The sequence below is a fragment of the Aspergillus ochraceoroseus genome (assembly GCF_002846915.1).
Source record: "Aspergillus ochraceoroseus IBT 24754 chromosome Unknown P175scaffold_2, whole genome shotgun sequence".
Classification (NCBI taxonomy): domain Eukaryota; kingdom Fungi; phylum Ascomycota; class Eurotiomycetes; order Eurotiales; family Aspergillaceae; genus Aspergillus; species Aspergillus ochraceoroseus.
Window position 1 is genome coordinate 2198294 of NW_024468477.1, and position 21963 is coordinate 2220256.

A 21963-nucleotide genomic window follows, 5' to 3' on the forward strand; every position below is an offset into this window, starting at 1 on the left:
ATCCCCTGCTTCCTGCCGCCCCGAACCCCTCCGCCGAAACGTACTCAACCCCGCCGTGAAAACCCTAAAATCCTCCTCCGAGCTCTCCGCAGGCATATCCCCCGTCAGGACCCGCCCCATGGCAATCAGCGGCGCGGCATGCGAGCAAATCAAGATCGCCTTGCTGGTTGCCGGCGGGGACTCTTCCTCCAGGCGGGCGATTTCGGCGTCGACGTCGCGGATTACGAGGGCCAGCGTGGCGGCGGCCCGGTCGTGCAGTTGCGCGATGGTTTCGCCCCGGGTGGACGTGTACAGGGCGGCGGCTGGTGCGCTGGTGGTGGCACTGGTCTTCTTCTCGAGATGCGGCGTGAAGGTTGGGAAGGCGAGTAGGCTTGAGAGCGTGGGTGGGGTTGGGTGTTCGAAGAACGAGGTCGAGCCGAACCATTCCCTGTTTTGTTTTTTTTTTTTTTTTTTTTAGCTTTAGCTTTAGTTTTAGTTTTAGTTTGTGTAGTTTGTGTAGGTGTAGGTGTAGGTGTAGATGTAGTGTAGTGTAGTGTAGTGTGTTTAGGTACTGGGGATAGAGGAAAAGGGGGGGGGTACCCGAGACCGTTCTCGACCCTGATGTCGTATTTCGCGTGAGGGTCTAACAATACTGGTTTCGATTCTGATGCAGATGCAGAACCAGAGGTAGAAGGAGAGGCCTGGGAGTGCTTCAGCGCTTCAACTGTAGGCTGGATCGTCTGGATACATCGGTAGAACGGGCTGGAGTAGATGCGGAACGGCTTGGGGTGGATATTCTCGCTGAGGATATGCGCTGCGAGTTCGTGGGATTGCCGCACGCCATGCGAGGTGAGGGTTGGGTCGGCTGGGTTGCCTGTGGGCGTGGGGAACTGCGAGCTGTATACGCCTGTTTGGTAGTCGATTGTCCAGTTTAGGCGGTGCTGGTTGCGTTGTGTGTTAGTTTTGGGTATACCCGTTTAGGTTGGGGGACGTACGCCGTGCCGCGTGAGGTAGATTGTGTCGAGGGGCATCGTGGGATCTTTCTAATGCTAGATAGAGTATGAGCGAGTTATTGTAGATGGAGCGAGGAAACTGGTGTTGCGGGGAGACCTCTGGGTACGGCCTAGCCTCGGCAATACATAAATTCATCTACTCCATAGCGGGAATTACAAAGAGCAAGTAGTGATGACAACTCAGTCAGATTAGCGAAAATATCCATCTATCTAGCGTCCAGCAGGCAATATCCCAACTCCTCGCCCAGAATACATAATTCATCCGCTAACCGCGAAACCTAGCAGTCATGCAAAAAAAAAAAAAAAAACAGATCATTTTGGGAAACTTTTTAGTAGAAGAAACCGAGGAGCTTGCCAGCAACGTGCTTGCGACGAGCCTCCTCGTGGTCCATGATACCGGCGGAGGTGGTCAGGACGACGAAACCGAACTGACGAGAGGGCAGGAGCTGCACAGCCCACTGCTCGAGGTCACCGAGCTGGACGGGGTAGCGGGGGTTGATGACACCGCACTTGTTGAGACGGCCGTTGAGCTGGATGACAATCTTGCCGGAACGGTGGTCATCGACTTCCTCGAACTCGCCAATGTAGCCTAAGATGAAAAAAAAAAAAAAAAAAAAAAAACGAAAGTATTAGTTGGTTGTTGCGAAGATTTAAAAGTTGCCCAAACATGAAGAAATCGAAACAGGAGAGTTCCGGAGAAGAGGAAACTTGTAAGATCTCCGCCATATCATAAATGACAGTCTTAATATCTCGGGCATTTAAAGGGCAAACGTCGTATGGGTCGAGATCGCAGCCTAGTTATCAACCCGAATTTTTTTTGTCCCCCGTCTTTCTCTGTCATCTCGCAAGTAACTCTCATCCGGACTCTTCTGAATCGAATCGAAAGAAAAAAAAAAAAAAAGAAATGCATACCGTGCTTCTGCATGACACTCAGGAACTTGATGATGACCTTGGAAGAAGGACGGATCAAGACCTGGCGCTTGCCAGACTTTTCAGCGTTGTTGATGGCGTTGAGCGCATCGTTGAGAACAGAGGTCTTGACCATTTTGACGGTAGTTTGTTGATGGAATTCGAGATTCTCAAATCGAGGGATTCAACTGGAGATGAGGTATCTAAATTGCAAACAGGTAAAAACACCACCCTCGGGGAGAGGGAGGTTTCAACCCATTAAAAGTCAGCCACCAGTAGTCCTCGAGCGCAAAGAGTGCCCTAATGGTTGCAACAATCAAAAGGGTTCTTCAGCCCGTGCCGTGATGAGAGACGCGTATCGCTTTGGATTGCCGGCCTTCCGTTGACTTTTTGTGCATTATAAGAAGCTTCTCCGGTCGCAACTCCGGGGAATTGGAAGACCGGATCCGCAGCGATTTGCTCTCCCAGACTAGCTGTGAGGCTGTAGAAGAAGAGAAATCAGCAAATAACACATACCTCGATGGATTTTACCGACAATGCTGAAAAACAAGGATATCGAAGGAAGGTCGGTCAGGGGCGGAGAGGTGGAAGTTTTCGCGGGTGGTGCGCGCTTAGGGTTTCAGCAAACCTTTACCCTTATCTACAGCCACGTGATGATAACACGTGTGCCTGAGGCCACATTATGTGTCGTAACCTCACGTGCTCGCAAATGAGAACCTTTGGCCTACCCCAATTACAATGACTCTACTCGTTTTCACAGGACAGGCTTATTCAAATTTCATCATTCTCTCTATACAGGTCTTTTTGGATCAGGGGTTGGGTCAGATTATACGTGCAACGGGTGGTCAAATACTTCATGGCGGTGTATCTCTTAGGGGTTACATGACTTCTTGGGCATACATGAGATAAAAAAAAAAAAAAAAAAAAAAAGGAAACTAGGAGGTTGTGTCTAGTGGGAATGGGATAGGGAAAAGAAAGTAAAAGAGAATATGGGAAGGGGGAAACGACATGGGGCGAAGAAGTGTGAATTGTGATAGTGAAAATGGAAAAGGGGGGGAAAGGGTGTCACCATACATTGGGAGATGTCATGAAACGGTGGGAAAGCGTCCGAAAAGCAGGATAATTATGCCTGACGTCGGTCCATACGACGGAATAAAGGGCAAACGTGAGGGGAATAGGGATAGGAATAGGGCGGATGGGGTCGTCGAGGGTATAGAGCATGTAGGACAAGTGAAGAAATCCTCACCATCTCGGCTGTCCCGAATCGCTTGGCAACTGTACGTAGCCCGGAGCAATTAATGACACGGCATTTGAGTGTTCCGAGCGAAGGATGCACTCTAGGGTGGAGAGCAACTCAGATTGCGAGCGGTTTTCCCGGGACATAGCAAGAAAATGCGCCTCTTTCAGGTTAAGAACGGATGGTGTCGATGGTGGAACTGAGAAACGGTGCTGAAAGCTTTACGACATTCCAGCGGCCGGCATGCTAATCTGCTGCTTCACCTGCTCACGGGCCCACCGAGCGGTATCGATAGTGCGAGGGCCGTATTCCCGGTTCGTCCTTGTCTCGCGCACAAGGCTGGTGACCCAGTCGTTACGGAAATACTGCGCAATGGAACCATCGGGGAAACCATCGGCAAGATCACTAGGTAATAATTAGTTACGATTCCATAGACAAACAGAGGAATTAAACATACCCTAGAACGCCCATGGCTGATCTCATCAGACCCTCACTTCGGCAAGTAGGGTCTTGAGCGATGATGTTGAGAAGTTCGAAAATCGGTTTCACAAACTCCTGCAAGGATTTCACTGCTAATTTATGAGCAGGAATTTTGATTTGATGGCGAATAAGAAAATCTTACCTTGCGGCTTGCCCTTGTAGGCCAGAAGGATACCACCCCAGGCATCCATGATACCCTCACGAAGGGAAAGAATGTAGTCCAGCATCTCGATGGTGACATCGGAGCTTGCAGTAACCAAGGAGGCCTGCTTGAGTACTTGACCCACAACGTTCAAGTATTTATCGAATTGAATGCCGATAGCCTGGGCAATATCTCCAAAGGTTTCGAGAATGGCAGGCTTGAGCTGGTTTGTAGCACTCTGCGAAAAGTTAGCACTGCTTGAGTATTACATTGAAGATCGTTACTGACCGTCAAATTGTTCATCAAATAGTTCATAAAGGTATCACAGTACGGTTGAACTTTGTCGTTCAGGGCACGGGAGATATCGCTGACCAGGCCAATGGCCATGGAGCAGAGACCGGGCTCTTCTTGGTTGCCAAGGGCGTTGTAGAGGAATGGGCTGAAAGGCTCCATATACTTGGCGAATTCTTCGTCCAAAGCTCCGGCAATGGCACCGACAGTTGCGAACACAACATCGGGAACGCTGGACTTGGGAGGAACAGTGGACAGGACTTGAAGCATGATGTGCATGATGCGATCAGCCTGAGGGTTGATTTCGGTTTCAAGGCGTTGAACGATGGCCTGTGCGGTTAGTAAAGAACAGGTATTCTCGGGGAAACGGAGTCTTACGAGAATCACACTGGTGATGCTAGTCTGCATTTCTTCCAGAGTGATACGATCCTCGACACTGACCACCTGCTGCTGCATAGGAATAGTGTGCTCCAAGCGCTGGAGCATAACATCGGAGAGGTTTGCAACCATAGGGAGATTGTCGTTAGCCGCGTTGGTCACGAAGGAGTTGAGGACCTCATATCCTGCTGTTCGGAGCTGGTTGTCCGCATCTTGTCTGTAGGGAGTTAGACTCGATTTTTTTGTTTTTTTTTTTTTTAAAAAAAAAGTGAACTGATTGAGATGTTTACCTTTCTGTGAGGGTCAGGAGGGACTTCACGCTTTCCTCAAAGTACTTGGACAATGGGTTGGTTTGGGCGCCGACATCACCGGCGAAGCGGTCAGCAACGTTCATCAAGGCCCAGCAGCAAGAGCTAGCAATCTTCGGGGAGCTGGCGAGGCCGTTAAAGAGGCAAGAAATGAGAGGTTGGAGATGCACGTCAGGGTCAAGAGTTTCAGAGCAGAAGTCGCATACGCGGCCAAGAGCATAGGCAGCCGAGTCGCGGACCTGGATAGAGCTGTCCTCCATCATGCTAACAAGAACACGCAAAGCCTGCTTAATCAGAGGCTCCAGAACCTTGGGGTCTGGGCCGTCCATAATGGCGCCGAACGCAGCGACCGCAGCATCTCTACGGCGCCAATCTTCGTGGCGGATGTTTTCCTCAACGAAAGCCAAGACAGGCTGGATGACATCGGCCTGGACTGACTGAGCATAGAGCTGTAGAGCTTGGTAGGCAGCGCGGGAAACGTTGTACTCATCATCACCAGCGTCTTCATCCTGTCTGCACATGGACTGTAGCAGGACAGGGACAACTTCGCGACAGGCAATACGTGCAAAGCCAAACATCGGTCGAACATCGGTGAGACCTTCAGCCTGGGCCTAGAAACGGAAAGTTAGAAAAACGCATGGACATCAATGATCAGCAGAGAAAGACAAACCGCGGCGTTATCATCCTCAATCGCGATTTCTTCTTCGCACACAGTGCACCAGAATTCAATAGCCAGCTTGGCAACATCTTCCTCCTCGCTCTTCATACCCATGACGCTGAGGCCAAAAAGAGCCTTTTCCATATAGAAACTCATCTTGTCATAGTAGGCACCCATAATACGGTTCAAGCAGCCAAAGGCACCGGCCTGAACACGGAGGTCATCGGCCTGGGTAGCCTCACAGACGACCTGCATAATATAATTCCGTTCGCCTTCATTTTCCATGTTCGATCGCACAAAGTCTACGGAGTCACTGAGAGCCTTGATGGCGGCATATCGAATATCCATGTTCTGCTCCTCGCGACGAGCGCCCTGGACGACGGCGGTAAGGATAGCATTGGAATGGGCAGTCAGGCTGTCGCGCAGTTCGAGTTCCTGAGACTCACAGATGAAGCCGATGGTGACCAGAGAGGCCTGCTTCAGCTGATCGGTACCTGATGCGACATTCTGAACGAGGACGTTCATCAAATCGGGCCATTCGTTCCGGGGCAGCTCGATGGCGGCGATGGAGACGATAAATTGGGCCGCGGACTGACCGGCCCGCCCGTCCTTAGAGGCGAGCGTCTTAAGCGCGAGATCCTTGACCTGCGTCTTTGTTTCTGGGGTAATTTGCTGGAGCCATTTTCCTTGAACCTCCTGGAGCTTTTCTCGATCCCTGAAAGTGAAGGCGTTCTTTAGGGCGAGACCGGCGGCGGTTCTGATGTGGGATGCGGTGTTCTCATTTGCGAGTTCCTGACCTAAGGTTACGAGATAGCCGGCCTGGAGGGAGGGGTATGAAAAGTTAGCAAAGTTGAACTTCAAGTCAACGAGGGAAAAGGAAAACCAAGGGAAAAAAGGACTCAAGACGTACAAAGTCGACTTCTGCGGCATGAACCAACTGTTGTTCAGCGTTTGTACGTGTCGCAGCATCTATATATCAGGGAAAAAAAAAAAAAAAAAAAAAAAGATGTCATTAGCCTGAGGGTCCCTGAAACAAACATAGAGCCAAACCTGGTGAAGTCAAGAGGAACCAGAGCAAGACAGAATGGACAAACCTGGCGAGATGGTGCCTTCCAACACTTGAGTCACATTCATATTGGATTTATGCGGGAAATAAGACCAGAATCACAAGCCAGTCGGAGGATGCGAGGAAAAAGAAAAGAAGAAAAGAAGAAGGAAAAAAAAAAGGGCAAAGGGAGGGGAGGAAGAAGGAGACGAGGCACCTTAAGCTTGATTAAAAGGGAGTAAGGAACAAGCTGAATCGAGAGAAAGGTCCACGGCAAAAGAATGGTGTCGTGTGGACGCAGGAGGAGTAGAGAAGAGAGAGGGAGCGGAGGGTAAATTATTCGACGGTGGATGAGAGGTTGTTGTTGGGAGGGCGGGAGGTTGTTTTTGTGGATTATGACGAGGAGGCATGCACCACTTTGGACTGTCCCGGCGGGCGTAGTCTAGGTAGGTAGTTAGTGACTCGCTAACTAACTAGTAATACCCAGCGGGGATCTGGTACTGGATCAGAAGAATGAGACAGATGAGGAAAATTTCAATCTATCAAAAAAGAAGACCAGAGAGGTTTCTTCAGAAAAAGAGTCGCTGAACTTTGTTAAGGCTGAGACTGGATTGAAAGGGGGGGGGAGAGAGGGAGGGGGAGAATAATGGGCAAGTAATGGAGAGGATAAGGGAGGTTGCCCTACTTTTGTTTGTAGTAGAGTAGATATAGACCAATATATCTAGGTATCAACCGATCTCTGGTACTCTTCTCTTTCTCTTTCTCTTTCTTTTTCTCTTTTTCTCTTTCTCTCATTCTCTCATTCTCTATCCATTCTTAGGTTCATAAAATCGCCTTCCAGCCTTCGAAATGAGACGCTCTGATTGGACCCGATCCCAGTTCCCGATTAGTCATTGCACGTGATCCTGCTGCTCCAATGGGAATACCAATACTCCGTACCAAATTCATGATTTCTTTCGATGCAGGTACTTAACTAGTTCAAGAGATGAAAAAGAGAAAGAAGCCAGGATCTATCCATCATATTCTTGAATTTCTTGATCTCCATCCGCAGCAGTGTGGAGGGGGTGATTTTTCTCCGGTTCTGCTGGTTGATGGGGTGACCAGACCGAAGTTCAAGTTTTCAGCTGAGTATTTTTAGAAAAAGACTGGAGTACAAAATACATACTACGAGTACTCCGTACAGTGCAGTCAATATCTTCTTTTTTTTTCTCAAATCTCATGTCGTATAGAATATATCCTCTCAGACCGATCGTGACGATCTCAAGCTAGAGACTTTTCCTACCTAGTATAGTATGCAGTACGTTGGTCCTTAAACTGAACCTTAGCGAAGACACTTTGGGAACTTGTCGTCACGACTTTTTTTTTTTTCCCTTGCTCTGCTGAATTCCGATTCTGGGCCCACAAAAACTAAAAGTGACAGCAGGATTTTCCTGGGAAAGCGGTTGCTTGTTGTGGTTTTACTGCATGAAGAACTGTCCAGGTGGTCCCTAGCAACCAACCCACACAATCCACTTGAGAGAAGAATTCTTCCTTTCGAAGATAATAGAAGCAAAATTTTTTTTAATAATTATTATTGTTAATGGTTAACTATTCTTCTAACCAAGTTATTCTTCTACCTCTGCTTCTTCTTCGTCTCCATCATGATCATCATCATCATCTGCGTCATCTCCCATCTCCGCATCAAGGTCTAATACCTCGTACCGTAGTCCTTCCCCGTATAGCACACAGATCGCCCGTCGTCCCGGCCGTCCATTCACGTCGATCTGCACTGGTTGAGCCTTGCCCCCAAACCGATGCTTGACGAGTCCCGCAAAGGCGGAATCTGGAGACAAAATATCTACCGCCGTTGCCATCGTGACGGGCCCAGGCGAGCTGCTCAGGTCCCCACTAATCTCGTGGAAGTCGATCAGGAAAGGACAGGAGTCATATTCCATCTCGACTTTGGTAGCAGAGGGTGGCTGGAACGGAAAGTTCAGTAGATATGTGGACCCTCCTAGACAACCTTTTAGTATTCCGTTTAGAGAGAAAAAAAAAAAAAAAGCATAGGGTGCATTATGCTACCTTCGTTGCTCCAGAGGACCATGATGGTGTCGTCGTTGTCGACGAATTGGACCTGGTGGATGGCTCCCCCTTGAAGATTGATGGCCCCTACACAGGTTTGTCGTGTAGAGCTCACGCCGTTTTCTGAATCTAGGACCACACGGTATATGTAAACTGCAAAACCGTTAGATAATCGGCTGGGGAATCAAAGCACCAGGATGAATGAAGGCTTACGCTGATGTTTAGACGTCATCATCGATCGGGTACCGATGTATACCACGCATCGGCTTTGGTTGTCAATCTCCTAGATACTATCATTTAGCGTAGCTCTAATTAGTGCAGGGCAGGAGAAAACGAACCTCGCAACGCATCGTAATAGCCAGAACGCTTCTGTCACAGTCTGAATGAAGCGTAAGAGGTGATCGATGGAGAATCCCCCGACGCTGCGTCAAAGCAATCTGTCCAAATACCTTCTCGAACTGCAACCCCAGGCGCTTGGTCAAATTGTTGATCTTGGGAAGCTCAACCGGGTTCGTATCATCAGCTGTCTGGCTTTGCTCGAGAAGCTTCTTAAAAGTGTCATAGAAAGACCGGTCCTGCCCGGTTGGCACCCACTTATCATCCGAAGCTGCTGGCGGTGGTCTCGGAAATCCCATCATGGGCAGTTGTTGGATGAATTGACGCAGCGAACTCTTCGTTAACGCTCCTCGAATGTACTTCAGGGTCCGCGGGTACTCCACGAGGTCCGTTTTCTCCATCAGCTCTTCAAGCGTTTGTGACATCGGTTCTGCGCTCAGCATGTCGATCTGGTGGCGCAACCATTTCGAAAACGAATGAAACTGTGCCAGCTCCTCATTGGCATTGATAATAATATGATGGGCTAGGAGATGAAGGCAATCCAGCGTCTCCACGATGGCATTCAGGTCTGAGGTCTCCAGCCCAAGCACCTCACTTAGCTTCTGGAATTTCGAAAGACCAATCAGGCGGCTGAGCAATACCTCGCATCGTTCTAATGCTGGAAGAAGACACTCATGGGTCAGCCGTCTGACATTCTCGTAGCCGGTCATCACAGCCTTTTCCCACCGCTTATGTCCCTGTTATATTGTTCAGCGTCTTTGAAATGATGAAACCCAAACGAACGAAAGCGAAAAAAAAAAATACATACTCGTTCTCCCACAATATCCACCAGGAACTCCCGGAGAGGCTCAAAACAATCCCCCGTTACCACCAGATGATAAGCAGCAGTAACAAAATCGCAGTGGCATTTCTCCTCTAGGTCCTGGTTAACACTTCGCATATACCTCGCCGGGAGCTCCTGGGCGTTCTTCCATTCCAGTTCAATCTGTCTCTGTACCTGACCAATATATCTAAGCAGGTTCTGGAGCTGTGTCGTTTTATGCGCAAGAAGCGAGAGATATCGCCCAGATCTCGTGATGAATCGCAGATCGAGCGTGACAAGGTGCAGTGAGCTCGAGTCTGATGTCGTGGCCACTAAAGCATGCGTTGAGCTTAACGGATGGGAAGCATGTTGGAGGATCGTGCACTGGCTGCTATCTGATCCAAGGGATCCTGCAATCTGAAACGAGCCAATCTCGAAACAATCAAAGATCCGCAGATGTACGGTGCCATCCTCGAACCCGACAAGCAACACATCTACCGCGTCACTCGTGTTCTTCGTTGTAGGGTGAAAGATGGCATCAATAGACGCGCGAGAGCTAAAGACATCATCGCTGAGACCATCCAAAGTTAGTAAATAAACCCAACTCCTCTAAATTAATCTCGAAAAAGAGACTTACTCGCCCCCAGTCGAAGGCAGCGTGCTCAACTTCGGCAAAGAACTCTCCATATCCAAGAGCGCCAGTTCCCTGGGAAGATCAGCCTTGAGCAACGCAGCTGCTTTAGACGGCTGAACATCATCCAGCGAAAGCAAATCCTCAACGGACAGTTGGCCGGCAGCGTCAAGCAGATGCCGCTGCGCCGCCTTGCTATCAGTAAAGTTCACCCCCCAGCCCAAGCAAGTAGTCGCCTTGACGCGGCAAGAGTCGGGATCATCGTCAGCCACCTTAGGCTCGCCTGGAGTTCCGCTCAGTGGTTGATATGCCGGGTAATGGTGGACTGTTTTCCCACTGTACGCGCTCAGGACGCGAATAGTGGCATCCGCACAAGCCACCGCCAGCAGATGGCCTAGCATACGTATATATATCAATCATTAGACGCTAGGGGAAACTGTTTAAAAAAAAAAAAAAAAAAAAAAAAAAAGGAGACATACCGTTGTTCTTCCAATGTAAGCCGCGAATCTCGCCGCCCCCATCATCCTCATCTAAATACGGGTCCCCCTTGAACGAACCCCCGAAGACCCGCTGCCCATTTAAGCGAAACACGCGCAGTTCGTCGTCTTCCGTGACCACGGCAATCAGGTCCATCGTGGGACAATACGCCAGCATGCCGGCCTTGCATTTTGCCGGCAACAGTTTCTCCCCCACGGGTGTGAGTTGCGGCTGGATTGGGGATTCATGCGTTGTCATTTTGAGAGGAGACTCTCGCTCTGTCTAGGCCATTGTAAAGTATGCGGGTGGATGGCGGATGGGGTTTACGTTGTCTTGGGGTGGATTCGTGATTCGTGATTCTTTTTCCAATGTTGTTTGGAGGATCTTGGATGCGGATTGTGGATGGTGGATGGTGGAGGAGTTCTTGGCGCGCGGATGTTGGGCCGTGCCTAATGCTTCCGACTACAGTTATATATAGTTATAGTTATCTCGATCTAGGTATACGGGTACTGGGGAGAAAAGAACATGATCCAATGATTTAATTGATATGTTTATTAATTAAGTGATATTCGGTCCGCTATATATAAGTGCTAGAGTGCGAAGAAAGACAACACTTGGCTCCGTCGCAATGCTATTAATTCAAAATATACCCATAATATCCATTCATCAGACCAACGCGATTTGTCTTAGAAATCCGGGCTGGCTCCGGATTGAATGATGCTTTTCAAGTAGCTCAATTCGTCCATCATCTCCTTCATGGTCGCAGATTGTGCTAGAAACATGCCGGTGCTGTGCCGGTTTGTGTCGTCCGTAGGGGTGAAGGTCTTCTTCTCCTTCACACTCTGCGCACCCTCTGGGAACTGCAACGCAGACGCATCTGGACTGGGTACAAGTCCCAGGCCCTCTAGGGTCTCGATTGCTCCAAAGAGAGCAGCATGACGCTTGGGGTTCGTTTCCGGTTCATCTCCGTCTTCATCGATGTAAAGACCCGGGATGTCGAGGTCAGATGGGGACAAAGTGATTGTCAGACGAGGAAGAGGGAGCTCAAACCGTGGGGAATCACCCGGTAGTGTAGCGGGGGAAGCTTTGGAGTCCACCGTAAGATGAGGGGTATTCGGATCGCTGTTTCCACCATGGATGGCGGGGTCCAGCGACTCGCAAAACTCCATTGCCGCTGGCATCGGAAAGTCCTGTTTCTCGTTCAAGGTCGAGGAAGATGTCATAGACTCAGGGGAGATTAACTCAGTGTCAGTACTCCACTCTGAGAAGCGGCTCCTCTCACATAGAGAGTCACTGTCGAGGGATTCCGTCTCCGTAAAATCGGAGAAATGGCTGGCCAACGCTTCCAAATCCAAATCTCTTTCTCGGGCATCGAGGTCGCGCAATGCCTCATCCATGACCGACGAAGGAGAGCTTGGAAGAGTAGGAAGTCTTTTATTCATCGTGAACAGAGTCGGAGTAATTGCCTCATCTGAAGTTGATGAATGGCCGTATTCTCTGATCCGCATCGATGGGGAGGATGAAGGCGTAGAAAGAGCTTTCTTGATGGCAGGTGAATGTTGTGTCTTATGGTTCCCAATCGCCCAATCTGGCTTCGCTCTCAAGGTGAGGGGATTTCTCGGTGTATAGAGATCCGGGGTCTTCGCATTTAAGGCGCGACGTTCCTGAATGGACATTGTCAAGGAGTCGTGAGCTCCAGCAGATACAGGACGCCGTAGCCGGAGGGTATCCAGGTACGCGCCCATACTTCTCGCAGATGAAGGGTGCGCGATGGCGTCATCTGAGTGACTTCTAATGTGCAGGCGATCCTCTTGCACAGGTTGGTGTAGATTACTTGAGCTGTAATTCGCAAGTGATCTGGGAACGGACCTTTCCTGCTCACCGGTAGGTGTCATATTGGGGGAGGAAGCGTTCCATTGCCGAAAAGCGGCACGGAGACCCCTTGATCGTGGAGGAGAGATCGAGCGAGCCTCCTTGGTTTCGACCGAATGATTCTTGGCCTTTGGAGCTTTGTGAGTAGGTTGGGAGGCGCTTCTGTTTGTAATCGCCTCCAGGGGAGATGTGCTGAAGGACCAGTTCGGAGTGGGTTGTTGCAGTAGTGGAGGGGACGTGCGAAGGCGAAGCTTGGGCTTCGGGGGTTCTCGCGGATTCATGTACTTGTCGTCCGGGTTCATGGTTCGCTCTACTCTGTGAGCGGTTGGGCTTCTCTCCCGCGTGTGGGTTGGAATTGTATCAGGGAGGATTATAGGAACATGTAGGACATTGACGGGTTGACCGGGGAGAATCGGGCACTGCGAAGTCACAGGCTCCGCCTTATTATAGTGCTCAACATCCTCGTCTAGCAAATACTAATTTCTAGTTAGCCACAGTCGCTCATGGGGGCTCGGGAAGTACCGACATAATACCAGTAGGTGCCACCCATTTTGAGACCTCCCGTGCGAGCTGGAATCATATGGCTCGGCAACCCATCGCAGATGATATTTGTGAACGTGTGGCATCCGCGCCAATGACCGGGCCCAACACGCTTATCTCTTTCCATCGCATACGGCTTCGAGAAGTTGTCCCAAGAACCCAACAATTTAACCGACCGGACGTGAGGACTCGTGCAGCTATCCAAAGTATGGTTAGCGATATCCGAAGAGAAATTCCCGATGCAACTCACAGTAGGAAAGTCATCAATGTAGTGGACGACATCTTGCAACGAATAGTGCAAAAAAAAAGAGGAAACGGGATATTGTACAAAAGCAAATGAAACCAAGGAAATGAAATCCAGGGAGTGTTGTATAGAGCGAAGTGAGCGAATCCGGCGCAGTCAACGATATAAGGAGCGACGTCCAAAGACCAGCCCGGACAGAAGAAGCGAATGAAAAGAAAGGAGGAAGAAGAAGAAGAAGGAGGAAAAAAAAGCAGAGAAACGCCTTGACGGCCAGGAAATCAGCCTAATCGAAGTTGCGTTCCTGGAGACTTAAAGTAGAGAAATCCTCCAAGGTGAGCCTCGCCGCAGCCAACCGCCGGATGATATAGATCCAGAGCCAGAGGATCCCCTCGGACAAAAATAACAACAAAGGGCAACAGCACTGGCCAGAACGATCCGAAACCAACAATTGCGATACAACTTCTGGATGTCAATGATTCATTAGCCGCGGTGGTGTAGCAGGTTTAAATTGGATGTTCCTGATGTTCCTGATGTTCCTGGTGTTCCTGAGCGTCCAAGGAGCATCAGCGACTCGGAGCCAATGGTGGTGGTGGAAGCCAGTTCGAAGCGCCGAGCGAGCGGATACAGCACGGAGGGAGGCACGACGATTGGGAAACGAGGACGAATATCAGCGCTTGCTGCAGCAGTTGGAGGTTTCGAAACTGTCTTCTTAAACGATTCCACCCGTAGCGCGGGTTGAATGAGAAATCGGGAAAAAGAGCACTATTGGTTGGGGGAGCGAATAATGGCTCAACAGGACCTGGGGGGAAGCGAGTTTGTACGGAGTAGGCTGTGTGGGCCGTGGGCCAGAGAGCCACAATGACTGGATCGTCAAATATAGTAGTAGGATGAAGCCGTCAGAGAGTCTTCCATCGTTCTCTCGACTTGGTCCATCGACTGTAGAGGATTTCGTCGACGTATTTCTCTCTCCAGGCGAAACCCGAAACCCTGACCTGTCGTCCTGTCGTCCTGTCGTGAGGGATGTCAGGAACGAACACCGAGTTGCCGGCTGAAAGAAAGAGAGTTTCAGCGTCCAGCGAACCGGAGCTAGTGAAAAATCGCGAGATCGAAGGCATGGTTCCTGGACTAGCAGTCGAGGGATAAGCTGGTCGGGGGGACGTGGGCGAACCAGAAGGCGTACAGGAGCGTAGTGTGGGAAACTACCAGACCTTAGCTGGGCGCGTAGTGGGGGGGAGGAGGTGGAAAGGAGGTGATCGGGACGGAGGAGTCGACTAAAATCCCAGAGTTGCGCCAGCCATGCAGGACGCTGAGTCGCAAGTGATAAGATGTTGGAAAGGGTGGAAATGAAGGTCAATCGAGGGACGCGAATCGTGGCAGGAGCTGATGTCCTTACGTCGGCCACTTCTCCCTCTCTCTGTCTCTATTTTCAAGGACAGGAATGTGAGATCAGATATTCGTTTAATCTGACCTGGATTCGATTCTGACGGAGTACGTACTCTGTCATTAGAATATGTGTTGAATGAACTCCACTCCTAGTACTCCATACCATATATCAGCCGCATAAATTGGAATTCCGACACGTTCAGCGCATCTCCGGAATTCATCATCGAAGCGTCCGAGTCAGATAATACCGGGGGATCTCTCCTTCTTCCACGGACCAAGCCCAAGCGCTGCCCCGTCAGGTTAGACCTGGGTGGTGGGTCTAACTGTTAAGCGGAATGATAGATCATAATAAGAGCAGAGAGTACTCCTCATGGCTTTACTTCTATCACTTGAAGAGAGAGAGAGAGAGAGAGAGAGAGAGAGAGAGAGAGAGAGAAAGAAGAGATGTAGTAGCTGAATGGGTGCAATTGCCAGTGTAGCATCTGATTAATGAATCCGATATGATATGAAGCCATTTTCTGTCCGAAAAAAAATCAACAGACAGGTAAACCCGACGTGAAAAAAGCAAAGCAAGAAAGAGAACTGATCAATGAGACGCCTCCCGTTTATCATACTTTCGATTCACGGCACCAAGCACACACTTGAGAATCCCGTCGGCATCCAAACACCTCCCGCGGTCGCCTCGCCAGGGCACGGTATCGACAATATCGCGGAGCCCGTCATTCCCCGTGCGCTTCTCCAACTCATCATCCAACGTCTGGAGATACAAGCTCGCGGCCGGGTCATCTCCAACCTGGAAGAACTGGATGCCCACCTGCCACGGGACGGTCTGGAGACCAGGCAAATCCAGCTGCCTGGCCACCTGCACCACGACGCTCTCGGCATCGTCGGTAAACACGCCATCGGTAATCACGATGATATTCAGCGGCTTCACCGAGGCGGCTTCCTCGCCCCGCGCCGCCAGCCTCTCCAGATCCCGCATGTAGGGCCCCAGGATCTGGTGCAGTCGTCTCCCGACAGGGGTGGCGCCCCGCGGCTGCACGCTCTGGAAGATCTCCCGCACGCCACGGGCATCGCAGACATGGTTGTACCCGCCGCCGGCGGGCCCCCGGGCCGGGCTCTTGTGGTTCAGGAAGTAAATGTCGATGCCGTCGCCGTCGTACTGCGTGCAGATTGGCGCGATGGCTGCGATGGCGTCTTCGGCCTCGCGCCACCGGCTGCCGGCCATGCTGGTGCTGTCGTCGACGAGGAAGATGGTGTCGAATTCGCGCAGAAACGCGTACGGTGAGTCCGTGCTGACGGGGTCGGCCACGTTCTGCGCGGAGTACGGTGGTGGAGCCCAGGCATCTTGGTTGGAAGGGGCATACCTAGGGGGGGATATGGATTTGGGTATTGTGGGGGTTGCTTGGGCTGGAGCCACGCTTCTGCGCTGGACAGGGCGTGTGGGTTGGGTATCTGGAGATGAGTGGCAGTTACCCATGTTGCGTGTGATGCTATCTTGGTATGGGGTGGACTGTTGAGATGATGATGATGATGATGATGAAGGATGGAAAAGGGAAGAAATCCGCAGCTTTCCTAGATGGAGAGGCATTGACAAAGTACCTGATACAAATCCTAATTCTTCAAGTGAGGTATGAATTATGCCAATCGGAAGTTGTAGTTAACTTCTTTGTTTACCATGGAATCAAAGACTTTTGACTTTTTTTTTTTTGGTACATCCTATCTTTTCTTATACTTACTATACTTATACTCAGATGAGGCAGATTCCATCCCACGTCTCTAGCAATTCCTACTCGAGACAACATCGTGCTTCAGGACTCCATACCGGCAATCGACAAGTGCATAAACTCGTCCATGGATAGTTAGATTGGGCTGTGTACTGACCAATAAATGTTATTGATTTGAATATCCAATAGTGTTGAGCTTCCGCAAGGCTGAGCGATAAATCATCATCATCATCATCATCATCATCATCATTGGTGGCTGTGCGCGTCACATTATATAACTATAGTAGTATGACTGTGACTATTGAGCCTTGCCATGTATGACTCCGAAATCCTGGGTTCATGCACGGATACCACAAGGCGTCATAATAGTTAACTAGTTACTTACTGGGTCTGACAAATTCCATAATTAATCAACTGTCCTAGATCTCATAATATAATCCCTAACTCTGCCGCTTACTTCTTCCTAAAAGTTCCACGTCCCCACAAGGACCCGGTTGTGTACACTTGCATCCACCGTGTCTCGGAAGACAACTCCCGATTCGCTTTCCTCCATACCTTCAAAGACTCCTGCTTCGGCTTCTAGAATATCGATGATTGCCAACGCCTGGTCAATCCCAATGCTATGCCCGATCACCCGCAGGCATTCGCGCACCCATCGACGCAGTGGGTGGTCTCGGGGCTCTGTCGCACCGGCAAGGGTCAGGGGCCAAAGGAGCAGCATACCGCCGACGTAGCAGTAGCTGGCGGGCACGCTGTACGACGCCGCCTCCGGTCCCTCAACGCCAAGGTGATACACCGCGCTGGCGCAGATGTCCTGCGCTAACTCTCGTGTTACCTGGCGGATTTGCGCGCAGTGGCCCTGGAGCTCCTTGGACATGGCCATCGTTGGGGACACCGCCGAAAGCCGCCGGAGGCAACTGAGGATGATTTCGCAGACGATGACCCGGGAGCATCGGTATTGGTTCCAGGTATGGCAAATCCATAGATCCCGGTAGACATGGTATTGATTGTTGTATGGAAAAGGCCTGTTGCCAAACATTCTCACCCATTCCGGTACCGATGCACACGTAAACGTGGTGTATGAGAAATCGGTCGGCCCCGCTGCGACCCATGCGAGAAGCTCTGCTTCTACAGCATATGCCGCAGAGAGCGTTTCGTTGGCGTCTGTCAAGATTTTGGAGTTGATATCCGCTCGTAGGTTGGAGAGTTTCCCCGCAATATAAATAAGGCGATCACAATAGGCGTCGATTTGGGGTCGGAGATACATAGCGATCTTACTACATTCGAGAAGGGATTGTGGGACTCGCGCCCCCCTTTGGAGGCAGCTGATAATCTAGATAGATGCCAGTCAGTTATGGTCTTTTAAAGAGGGCGCAGCCGGAACATGCAATTTGGAACCTCAGTTGAATAAAAAGCTTCAGCCCCTCCTCAGTCGATAAGTGTTCCGGTCCTCGGATTTCCAGTAACGCTATAGCCCCGTATATATGATTTGTCCATTTCTCAATGTTCTTGGGCGCACGGCTCGTGATAACCTAAGGTTCTCTCTCCCGTTAGCCTCCTAAGATTTATTTTTATTACACCAAGGACAAAAGGGTCAACCCTTACCTCAAAGATTGCCAATAGCAACACCGCCGACAACGTCGCATTGGCCTTTGACTCCTTTTCGTTACAGACAGCCCTTGTCAAAAGGGTAAGTGCATGACCGTACCCCCGCTCCGCTTCCAGAGCCAGATGAACAGATTGTCGGACACGCGAGAGCATGGCTGTCCCTACTGAGACGAGACTCGCCATCTGAGCTTGTTCACTTAGCGTAGCGCGGTGTGCCGGAGCTTTAGGCTCAAAGTCCATCATAAAGATAGCCCCTGGCCACACGTTATGCCGGATAAAGTAGCTGACAGCTTCATTGTCAGTCAGTTGATAGGACGGCTGCAGCGCCAGCGGCTTGCATGCGAGCTGTTCTCCCTCCACCTTTATAAACCCAAGGTCGTCCACTTCGTTGAAATCAGATATGTCACTTCCGATGGTCACCGACGACGAGCTCGTCCCGTTGACTGAGATCTTGGGACTACTGCTGGTGCTGTTGCTGCTGGTGCTGCCGTGTGACTCTGCGCGGGCCGGTTTCTTGGGCTTCTTGGTTCTTCGTGCGGAGAGACCGGTCTTTGCTTTGCGGACCACCTGCTGGCTCTCATCCCGAAACATAAGGGACAACTCGTCCCGATACCCGGGACAGAACCGATTACCCTTGGCACATTGCGAGCAGGTCGGTCGGCCCTGATCGCATCGGATCTTGCGAGATCGGCACTCACCACAACCTTTACTTGGTTTGCCGCAAAAAACCATCCTGGATTGGCGGGCTTTTGCACGAGCTGCACCGGGGGATTCAATGGCACGTTTGTCCGTCAGTTGTGAGAGATCAGGAAAAGGAAAGCAGTGCGAACCACTGAGAAGGGGGTGTTTTAGCCGCAGACACTAGTCAATGCTCGTCGAATTCAAGCAAAGATCAGCATCAACGCTGATTACGGGAGCCAGTTCAGCCAGGGCGGCGGCGGTTCCCTCTTCGAACTCCTTGCAAGACAGCCACGGCTACCTCTCCTTGGGGTCCAAGTTATGAAGAGACTTGGGAGCCGAAAAGACTGTTTCGTCTGTTAGGAAACTGGAGGGGTTTGGTCACTTATGTGCCTATAGCACCCCTGCTTAGGCACAAACAGTCGATTCGAGGCAAACTTTTGACTGTAATCTTGACTGATATGAACGCCGTGACAGGTCTTTACGGACAGGAACAAGCAGCAACAAAATCTTACTGTCGAAGCCAAAAAAAAAATATATATATATATATATATCCAAAGAAGTAATCCAAAATCCTAAATTCTGTCTGTACATATTGTTTTGCCCAACGATTATCCTCGGCAGGAACAAGAAAGCGGAGCAAAGATAAGCGGGGTAGAAACCACCTGTGTAATGGGACTACTTCACCTTGGATGCGGATTCCAACTCCTGATATTCTGGTGGAATCTCGGGCCACGCATCAATGCCGTCCAGTAATGCCATTGCCATCCCCCCGCTCAGATGCACCTGTATATGGCAGTGAAGTAAGAACGCTCCGGGGTTGACAACTTGGTACCGGAGTGCCAGCCATGTGGGCCCCGTCCGGGCTGCGGGGGTGACAAAAGTATCCCGGAGCTGTGGGTTCTCCAGATTGAAGCTCTCGGGGATGTATTCCATCGCTTCTGCTACTGACGAATAATTCCACTTTCCCTCGCCTTGACCTATGACGAAGAACTTATTGGAGTGTTTATGGATCGGGTGAGGAGGTTGAAGGGCGTTGGCCACAGAAAAAATCAGGTCAACCCAGGTTCCATTGAGAGTCTTGACAGTGAAGTCCTTCTTCGCCGTTGAAGGGTAGAAAAGGAGCGGGGCATCTTTCTCCAGTGCCAAGGGAAAGCTGGAGTTTCCTAGCGTCCAGCGGTAGGACGCGTTATAGCGCTCTAGAGTTAAGATGTGAGTCGCAGCAACCTCACGGCCGGGTACCGCGTCGGTGAATGGAACGATTGTTGACTCATTGAGAATGGTATAGCTGGATGATGTAACTGCCCCCGTAATGTCAATATATGGGGTTGAAGACTTTTTCTGCTCTTTAGCACCGGGCCCGTATGACATGAGGGCAGTCCCATTGAGGATTTGATTGACCCCGGTATTCGCCAAGCGCATGGTATAGTCGCCTGCCGGCTTGTCGAGCTGGACCAGCACGGAGTAGCGATTGCCATTCGGAATAGTTATCGCATCCACTAAAGTCGGCACGATATACTGACCGTCGATCGCATAAACATACATGGGATGTTCATCAATGGCGAATGTGATAGTCTCAATGCCCCCGGCATTGATTAGATCATAGCTCGCATACTTTGATTTAGGATTAGCCCACAACCGCTCAATTGAGCCATCCGATGGAGTACAACCCCAAAACACGGATTCTGGGATGGCGCTGGCATTGTAAGGGAAGTCCCCCTGCATGAGAGCGTTCGTGGGGGGAGCGCATCTGCAAATGTGTCAGTCAGCCAACCTCGCTTAATTGCGTAGCCGTTTGGACGCTTTTTTTTTTTTTTTCAATTCATACCCAATGTCAGTAAGACTTGCATTCCCTAAAATCACTTTCTGTGCCGCGCTGGTATATTGATTTATTGTTTGCTGCCCGAGGCAGCTCACGGATCCTTTACCGTTTACCAGAAGCGCATTCGCGCAGTACGCATCACGTCCCATGGCAGCCTCCGCATTCCATATCTCTTCCGAGGTCAATTGGCGTATATCCGACAGAATGATGGGGGTAGACTTCTTCTCAGCTGCCTCCATGGCGTGGAGGTCTTGAAGATTCTTAGCGATCATGCTGAAGGGCTTTTCCACAGATTTGTCCGCGAGAATGTGGATAGCCCCATATAAACCATCCTCCAATTGACCTCGGTTATGGGCGTGGTAGAAGTAGCTGCCATAGTTCGTTGCCCGCCATTTGTATAGAAATGACTCTCCAGCGGAGATGGGCTTCTGGGAGAGACCCGGGACGCCGTCGGACCAAGGTGTACCAGCTTGGTCGATACCTACATAGCCAAAGGATTAGGATATATCTCGTGAGCATCTCAATAAGAAGGAAGGGGGAGGACGACGACGATACCATGGAAGTGGATCGTAGTCTCAAACGGGAGGTCATTAATCACGAGAAATTCAACATCATCTCCTTGTTTCAGCTTCAATGTGGGAGCTGGGAATTGGCCATTGGACAAGATAATCTTCCGATGAATACCCGCAGGAGCCCAATCTTCCCAGGTCAACCTCACTTGAAAGGAGACCGTCTTGCTGTGGGCGTAGGCAAAAGACACCAACCCCAGGAACAAGGCCAGCAATGGCAAGACGCCGCCACGGAAAGCAGCCATATTCCCTAAGACACTGCGGCAGGAACTGTGCAACTGGAGGGCTGATTCCAGAAAGCATCCTGAAGGTCCGTTCAGGGGTTTATAAATGTCTTTGACTGAATCATATATGACCTGTACGGCTGTGGGTACTGTCCATTTCCGGATACACGGCGATCGTTCAACGTTGTCTCCTAGCCAATTATTAAACAGAACAGGAGATGACTCGCCTGCAATGACTCTTTTACTGATAGCAATCTGCCACTGAACAAGGATCCAAGTTAGTAGGCATTGGGGGCGGGGTTGTAAGCAAGTAAAATCCTGTAACTAAGTGACTGAACTTATCCTGTTGGTGGATCAATTTCCAACTACTTGTTAAAAAAAAAAAAGAAAAGAAGAGACAAGAAAAAGAATTGGGCCTCCAAAGCTTACAAGCCGAACTTGTAGAAGGGATAATAGACTGCAAATGAAGTCAATTCAAGAATGAGAGATGAGCGTAGAAGAGAAGAATTATCTCTCTATCTTGTCGAAGTTTCCTGGGATATCTGTGGA

At 50.2% G+C, this 21963-nt stretch overlaps 9 protein-coding genes across 9 annotated transcripts; all 9 read right to left on the bottom strand.

Moving 5' to 3' along the window:
- Positions 1 to 37: 37 nt before the first annotated feature.
- Positions 38 to 1010, bottom strand: P175DRAFT_0521980 (phosphoglycerate mutase family protein; the record flags this gene model as incomplete). Its single annotated transcript, XM_040899231.1, has 3 exons — positions 38 to 427; positions 580 to 920; positions 975 to 1010. Coding segments are annotated over 3 exons (765 nt in total), but the record flags the coding sequence as incomplete, so codon positions are not given.
- Positions 1011 to 1283: 273 nt separating this feature from the next.
- P175DRAFT_0474502 (40S ribosomal protein uS8) lies at positions 1284 to 2466 on the bottom strand. Its single transcript, XM_040895208.1, has 2 exons — positions 1905 to 2466; positions 1284 to 1581 (listed from the first exon to the last, which is right to left on the bottom strand). Exons 1-2 carry the CDS (start codon positions 2035 to 2037, stop codon positions 1322 to 1324), a joined length of 393 nt encoding a protein of 130 aa, XP_040754281.1. The 5' UTR covers positions 2038 to 2466; the 3' UTR covers positions 1284 to 1321.
- Positions 2467 to 3359: 893 nt separating this feature from the next.
- Positions 3360 to 6529, bottom strand: P175DRAFT_0432884 (karyopherin beta; the record flags this gene model as incomplete). Its single annotated transcript, XM_040893566.1, has 9 exons — positions 3360 to 3543; positions 3596 to 3710; positions 3761 to 3998; positions 4049 to 4381; positions 4430 to 4646; positions 4720 to 5348; positions 5408 to 6214; positions 6306 to 6364; positions 6490 to 6529. The coding sequence occupies 9 exons, from the start codon at positions 6527 to 6529 to the stop codon at positions 3360 to 3362; spliced, it is 2622 nt and encodes an 873-aa protein (XP_040754282.1).
- A 1486-nt stretch (positions 6530 to 8015) lies between these two features.
- Positions 8016 to 11140, bottom strand: P175DRAFT_0499432 (putative anaphase-promoting complex component Cut20/Apc4). Its single transcript, XM_040896738.1, has 7 exons — positions 10750 to 11140; positions 10277 to 10664; positions 9646 to 10210; positions 8840 to 9574; positions 8715 to 8784; positions 8502 to 8654; positions 8016 to 8433 (listed from the first exon to the last, which is right to left on the bottom strand). Exons 1-7 carry the CDS (start codon positions 11003 to 11005, stop codon positions 8045 to 8047), a joined length of 2556 nt encoding a protein of 851 aa, XP_040754283.1. The 5' UTR covers positions 11006 to 11140; the 3' UTR covers positions 8016 to 8044.
- A 293-nt stretch (positions 11141 to 11433) lies between these two features.
- P175DRAFT_0432283 (uncharacterized protein) lies at positions 11434 to 13441 on the bottom strand (the record flags this gene model as incomplete). Its single annotated transcript, XM_040893532.1, has 3 exons — positions 11434 to 13095; positions 13146 to 13356; positions 13410 to 13441. 3 exons carry the CDS (start codon positions 13439 to 13441, stop codon positions 11434 to 11436), a joined length of 1905 nt encoding a protein of 634 aa, XP_040754284.1.
- Positions 13442 to 13883: 442 nt separating this feature from the next.
- P175DRAFT_0529979 (uncharacterized protein) lies at positions 13884 to 15007 on the bottom strand (the record flags this gene model as incomplete). The annotated part of the gene is made up of 3 exons (XM_040899741.1): positions 13884 to 14165; positions 14485 to 14783; positions 14950 to 15007. 3 exons carry the CDS (start codon positions 15005 to 15007, stop codon positions 13884 to 13886), a joined length of 639 nt encoding a protein of 212 aa, XP_040754285.1.
- Positions 15008 to 15378: 371 nt separating this feature from the next.
- Positions 15379 to 16137, bottom strand: P175DRAFT_0419508 (uncharacterized protein; the record flags this gene model as incomplete). The annotated part of the gene is made up of 1 exon (XM_040893096.1): positions 15379 to 16137. A coding segment is annotated over one exon (759 nt), but the record flags the coding sequence as incomplete, so codon positions are not given.
- A 539-nt stretch (positions 16138 to 16676) lies between these two features.
- On the bottom strand, positions 16677 to 19340 carry P175DRAFT_0149369 (Zn(II)2Cys6 transcription factor). Its single transcript, XM_040892446.1, has 3 exons — positions 18119 to 19340; positions 17902 to 18045; positions 16677 to 17846 (listed from the first exon to the last, which is right to left on the bottom strand). The coding sequence occupies exons 1-3, from the start codon at positions 18851 to 18853 to the stop codon at positions 16977 to 16979; spliced, it is 1749 nt and encodes a 582-aa protein (XP_040754287.1). The 5' UTR covers positions 18854 to 19340; the 3' UTR covers positions 16677 to 16976.
- Positions 19341 to 19477: 137 nt separating this feature from the next.
- P175DRAFT_0431074 (multicopper oxidase) lies at positions 19478 to 21435 on the bottom strand (the record flags this gene model as incomplete). The annotated part of the gene is made up of 3 exons (XM_040893461.1): positions 19478 to 20549; positions 20628 to 21102; positions 21177 to 21435. 3 exons carry the CDS (start codon positions 21433 to 21435, stop codon positions 19478 to 19480), a joined length of 1806 nt encoding a protein of 601 aa, XP_040754288.1.
- Positions 21436 to 21963: the final 528 nt, after the last annotated feature.